At 42.6% G+C, this 6,539-nt stretch overlaps 1 protein-coding gene across 7 annotated transcripts in view; it reads left to right on the plus strand.

Moving 5' to 3' along the window:
- Gigyf2 (GRB10 interacting GYF protein 2) overlaps positions 1-6,539 on the plus strand; it is a 127,107-nt gene that overhangs the window by 108,250 nt on the left and 12,318 nt on the right. For all 7 annotated transcript variants that reach the window (XM_031368289.1, XM_031368291.1, XM_031368292.1 and 4 more), the window contains one exon: positions 3,924-4,160. In XM_031368289.1, coding sequence (XP_031224149.1) covers positions 3,924-4,160 — 237 coding nt within the window. The remainder of the gene's footprint in view (positions 1-3,923; positions 4,161-6,539) is intronic.

Raw genomic sequence — 6,539 nt, forward strand, 5'->3', positions numbered from 1 at the left:
CAGTTAGTGCTCTTACCCGCTGAGCCATCTCATGGGCCCGTTATATAGCTACTTATACCTGTATACCTACACAAACAACCTATTGAGTCTACCTGGTGTTTAGACTTGACCACTTAGGACTGGGAAACCTATCAGGGGGTCTTGCCTCTGGAGAAAACGGATTCTCCTTCTCTTACAAGCCTTTGTTTGTTTGTTTGTTTGTTTGTTTGTTTTGAGACAGGGTTTCTCTGTATAGCCCTGGCTGTCCTGGAACTCACTCTGTAGACCAGGCTGGCCTCCAACTCAGAAATCTGCCTGCCTCTGCCTCCCAAGTGCTGGGATTAAAGGCGTGTGCCACCACTGCTCGGCCCTCTTATGAGCCTTTGACTGCCTGTAGCTCTTTATATAGAGGAGAGAACCTTTCTCCATAAAAGTCTCCTATTTATGTTGGTATGTTGATGTTGTCTTTACAAGACACATGCAGTCAGCCATACTATTGAAAGTTGCTATAGCATCCGTGCCATGTAAGACATTGTCTTGTAGCAGTTGTCCTGATCCTTTGGCTCTTCTGATCTTACATGATGTTCCTTGGGCCTTGGGGGCAGGAGTCATACTGTAGATGTCCCTCTTGGAACTGGTCATATTACAGTCATTAATACTCTGGATTTTAAGCAGTTGTGAATCTCTGTAGTAGACTACATCTACTGCAAAAGAAGTTGCTTTGATAGGGGTGAGAGCTGTATTTAATCTATGTACACGCATACAGTTGGAAGCTACAATGATTTAGGAAACTGGCAGTAAGTAGTATATTCTCCACCAGGGTCTGTGTCCAACCCTTCTAAGCCACAGGTTCTTTGTGAAGCTTATAATACCAGGCATTTAGCAGCCTTAAGTCCAATTAGACCTCTCTTGTTTACTACCAAGATGTAAGTGCCACTATAGCAGTATTGGAAATATCTTGCCAGCTTGCCATTGTTGTAATTTATAGGTTTTATGTCTGGGTAGGGCTATTGATTACTTTCTCATCTGGCAGCCTGCATAGCACCTTGTGATGCTATGAAAGCTAGGGCGGAGGCGTCTAGGTCGGCACCAGCTTGATCTCTCCATTTCTGGGATCAGAGGATGTTATGTCTTTAGCAGCAGGCTCTCACCTTCCGTTTCTAGGAGGCAACCAAGGACGATGCTAATAGCCTCTATTGATTTGGGGGTCTCTTATCTTAGTCCCCTGACCCACAAGTGCAAGGGACATGCTCCTTACCTGGCACTTGGATTTCTGTTAGACTGTCTGTGGCTCCTGGGCAGTAGGAGCAGTGTCTCTCTGTGTTGGCTCATGGCAGTCTGTGGAACTGTCTTCCTTACTTCTAGCCTGTAGTAGACAGCTGAACACTTCTCAGTTCTTTCAGCTGCTCCATTTTGGTTCAGTCCCTATGCAGCTTAGGTCAGCCACTGGTTTCAACAGCATCGAGGGCTTACTCATCTCTTGTGTAGTTCCTTCCATCATCCCTCCTTGTAGGTCTGCTTTCTAACTACAGCCATTCCTTTGTCTCAGAACTCACACTTTTGGCGCCTCATGTTATGTAGACTCTGTGAAACTAGATAGTACCTTCAGGAGAAAAGCTGCAAATTTGCAAGTACTAGGTTTTTGGGTATTTGTTTTGCAGTGCTAGGTATTAAATCTGGAGCCTTTTATGTCCTAGGCAAGTGCTCTGAGCTAAGTCTCCAGCCACAGGTAAGACTCTAGAAGTCTTACTTGCTCACTGGTGTTCTGTTTGTTGTTATTGTTAATTTGCTAGATTGGGTTTTCTGTGGTTTTTTGTTTTGTTTTTTGTTTTGTTTCATTTTCTTTTGTTTGTTTGTTTTGTTTCGTTTTCTTTTTGTTTGTTTGTTTTGGTTTGGTATGGTTTGGTTTGGTTTTTCGAGACAGGGTTTCTCTGTGTAGCCCTGGCTGTCCTGGAACTCACTCTGTAGACCAAGCTGGCCCCAAACTCAGAAATCCACCTGCCTCTGCCTCCCAAGTGCTGGGATTAAAGGTGTGCGCCATCCCTGCCCGACTTTTCTGTTTGTTTTTTGATTCTTTAAATTTTGTTAAATATTTTTAACTTACGTATGGGACTTTGGTCTAGTCATGGTATTCTGACATTGAGGGAAGCCAGACCCCCAAAGCATTGCATTATAATATGTAAGATAAATTTTATCTTTAGAATAGTTTTAGATTTTCAAGTAACTTGTGAAAATAAGAAAGTACCCATATGTATCCTACATATAGTTTCCTCTGTTGTTAATATCTTATATTAGTATCATATATTAGTAATAGTTACAAGGCCAGTTGATTATTATTATCAAACTCCATTGTTTATTCAGATTGCTTAAGAGTTTTCTAAACATCCTTTTCTGCTATAGTGCTCCATTCATAACTAATCACATTATACTTAGCTGTCATGCTTCACCATGTCTTTCTTGGCTGTGACAGTTTATCATACTTAATTTTTTGAAATGTTTTTAATTGAAATAAAATTATATCACTTTTCCTCCTCCCCTTCCTCCCTCTAGCCCCTCCTAGGTACCCTCCTTTGAACCCCTTCCATGCCTCCCCTCTGTGTCTGTGTGTGTATGTGTGTAATACAGCTTGCTGAGCCTGGTTTTGTTGTTTGTATATATGGTTTTAGGGCTGACCACTCTTCATTGGATGACCAGTAAGGGACTCATCCCTAGGAAAGGCTAGATCTCCCAGCACTCATTAGTTGCCTGTAATTATTTGTCTAGGGCTGGAACTCTTAGACATTTTCCCCTTCCATGTTATCATGGCCCTTGATGTTGTCTGTCTTGTTGATGCAGCCATTTCTAGGAGACTTTTTGACAGTAGACTTCCCCATGTTCTGGCTCTTACAGTTCCATCTTCTGTGATAATACCTGAGCCACAGATGTAAGAGCTGTGATGCAGATGTGTCCATCAGACCTGGGCTTCCCATGGTCTACTGATCTCTGCATATGGATTTTTTTGTTATTGTGTTTGTTTGTTTGTTTTGTTTTTGTGATAATCTCCATTTGCTGTAAAGACAAGCTTCTATAATGAGGAATGGTAGCTTTACTTACAGATATTAGGATAAAATTTAAAATTTGTAATAAGGAATTATTCTGGTTTAGCAACCTGGCAGATTCTTTTCTATGGTCCATGACCTCGCTAGCCCCCAGAATTGGGCTGGGTTTTCATTATTAGGCATGATTTTCCTCCTGTTGAGTGGACATCTCTTTGAAAGAGAAGTTAGAAAGGAAATCTACCTAATAGAGGCTCAAAGCTAATCTCCACTTAGGAGAATGCGTTGTCTGGACAAAGAGCATTGCAGGTATAGCAAACCTCTTCTGCCAAGGGGAAGGCAGTCAGCACTGAGGCAAATGAACCAGGTGACATAGTGAGCTTGTTTTGAGGGAGACAAGCTGAAAGAATAAGTGCAGGTGAAAGGGAAAGCAGTAGAAGTTAAAGAATCAGCTAAGGAGAGATGCTGTGAAAAGACCCTAGGGCCTGTGGTTATAAAGACTGAGAGTCAACAGTGGAGTTTGATGATTTTTTTGAGGAGTCACTGTCTCCAGGCCCAGCTGAGGTCTTAGTGGCTTCTAGCAGACCACTCTGGAAAGCTTGCTCAGCCATAGTACTGAAATGACATTTCCAGGAGACTTTGTCATAGCATGTGATGAGCTACTTTTGAGATCAGAACTTCCACCACAGACCTTCTAAGTGACAGTTCTATAATCTGTTACAGTCATATCCTGGAATACAGATCTTTGTGATCCCTGTAAAACTTGCTTCTTCCTAGTGTCATACTAAACAGGATTTTGCATTATCATTTCTGTATACCATCATGATTGACACCTTTAAAAGCAATATGGTTTATCCCTCTACAACTAATAAAACATTTTTTTCCTCTTTGATTTTTCCTTCTGCAAAGGAAGAGGAGGCTGCCAAATGGGCCCGGGAAGAGGAAGAAGCCCAGCGTCGACTGGAGGAGAACCGGCTGCGCATGGAGGAGGAGGCAGCCAGACTTCGGCATGAAGAAGAGGAACGAAAACGGAAGGAACTGGAGCTGCAGCGGCAGAAGGATTTGATGCGCCAGAGGCAGCAGCAGCAAGAGGCTCTCCGAAGGCTACAGCAGCAACAGCAACAGCAGCAGCTTGCACAAATGAAGGTATAATTCTAGATCCAAGAGCAACCTCTTGGGTTAAATATTATGTTGGCTATTTGGTTTACCAACAAAACAGAACGTGATGCATATATGTTGTTAAGTGTTTAAATGAAAGCCACACACATATATGAAGATGGGACAAGCAGCAATCTGGTACAAACAAGTTAGTCGGCTTGGCTCTTTTCAGTAGGGTTCTGTGGCAGTTGAAGTCGCTTCTCTTTACCATTTTTAACACCACTGACAGAAAAACCAAATTGAAAAGAACATTCAGTTGCTGGTAGAGCAGCAGGCACAACAGCACCCTACTCTTCTAGTGGGAACCATGACAGGGCTCAAAACAGGTGCCTTAGGGGAGTTGATAAAAATTGGGTAAAAGTCAGGCCAAGGATGTGGTAGCACAGATCTGTAATCTCAGAACTCAGGTGACAGAGGCAGGCAGATGTCTTCAGTTAGAGGTGAGTGGTTTACACAGCAAGTTCTTGGCCAACCAGGGCTTCACATGCCCCCTTCCCCTGACTCCATGTGCTTTTTTTTTGTTTTGTTTTTGTTTTTGTTTTTTAAAAAGTAGAAGACTGAAAGTAAGTACTGTTGAAGTTGAAAATGAATACTAAGAGTCTGATAGAAAGGATGTGGTGGTGAGGATGAGTAGGAAAGGGCAATGGGAAAGAGCTGCCTTGATCCAGTTGGCAGGCCCATTTATTGACTACCTAGATCTGAGGGGCATAGGTTGAAGCTGGAATATGGCAGAGCATAGGATGAGGACTGCTCATCCTATGAGCAGTTGAGTGGCTGGGAAGGTTAAGAGTACCTTGGCAGGCATGCTCTGCTAACTTCATGTTGAACCTGTTTAGTCTCCCTTGTCTTCAAGGAACTCACAGGATAAAGATGTGAAGAGGGACTTGGAATCCAGTGTAGTGAGCAGAGAAGAGGAGATGACATTAATAAGGCAGTGGTTCTCAGATCTATCTACTGGACCTTGTAAGACAAGAAAATTATGAGTACAACTCAGCAAGCTTGTATTTAAATATACACTCTTTCAAGGGACCCTGATATTGATAAAATATGAGACTCACCATCCATTCAGACTCTTTCCTGAGTTAAGGCAGCTTTGGAACAGTCATTTTAGGAATTGAAAGAACTTTGAAGTTGAGTGGTTTATTTTGGGGATGAAGTTTATGAGAGATGCATTACAGTGAGCAAGTCTAAAAAGTTAGAAACACTTCAGGGGAGATCTTGAAAGCAAATTACCAGAGTTGGAGAGACGGCTCAGGGATTAAAAGTTCTTGCTAGCTACTTTCCCAGAGGATCTAAGTTCTCTTCCACTGACCACATTACAACACTCCCAGACGTGCCTATGGCATGAAGGGAACAGTTGCTCCTGGAGCTGGTCCTCACTTTCCCATGTGTTTCTTGAGGACCAAGCTCAAGTCCTGAGGCTTTGTGGGAACCATCTTGCTGGCTGCAAAAGACCTTTTTAAGAGGCTGTATGGCAGGCTGTGGTAACTGAGGTAAGGGGGAGACAAAGCTCTGAATAGTTCTTACCGTGTCTACCTGTTTCCTTTCTTTATCCAATATAGATTTGAGATAATTTACAAATAAGCATTCTAAGTGAAGATAAAGATAGCCCACCCTCCTTTTGTCTGTTAGCTTCTTCTGACCCCTTTCCATGCCATACTGTTATCATATTGGACCAGAATGTCCAAGAGCTGAGCTTGTTGGTCTGTTGAGGACATTCATATTGCTGACATTCATGCCTGTACCTGGCATTGTTGCTTCTGCCCTCAGCTGTCTCTGCTATTTATAGACCCATTTTCCCAGGGTGCTGTTCAGGGTTTGGGTGTTTTCATCCATGCTAACTCAGAAATCCACCTGTCTCTGCCTCCCAAGTGCTGGGATTAAGGTTAATTTTCATGACTAGAGCTACATAGTAGCCTGGTTGTGTTAGCAGCAACTCCCTTCATGAGAGATGGGATGGGAACTGCCCAGCCTTTCATTCACTTTCTGCCACATCATTCTGTTCCAGAAATCTTGGGTTTCAACCCACTCATTAGATCCTTAGATCATGGTCTTTACGGATTAAACAAATCTTAAGCTAATTTAGTCACACTTTGTCATTTCTTTTGATTTTGACTCTGTTGCTAGATGTTCAATGTAACAGAATTCCACACAAATGGGAGGAACATGCAAGCATAAACACACGTGTATTTTTAGTTATATTAAAATAAACATAGGTTGGGAGCACAAGAAGCAAGCCAACTAAGAATAATGTAGAAAAGGAATTTTGAAATGAATATTGTTAAGTTGAGGCAAGTAGAAGATCTGAGCACAGTGCTGTCTCCCTCCCTTATCCCCTGACACTGGGCACAGTGCTGTCTCCCTCCC

The sequence above is a fragment of the Mastomys coucha genome, unplaced genomic scaffold (assembly GCF_008632895.1).
Source record: "Mastomys coucha isolate ucsf_1 unplaced genomic scaffold, UCSF_Mcou_1 pScaffold14, whole genome shotgun sequence".
Classification (NCBI taxonomy): Eukaryota; Metazoa; Chordata; class Mammalia; order Rodentia; family Muridae; genus Mastomys; species Mastomys coucha.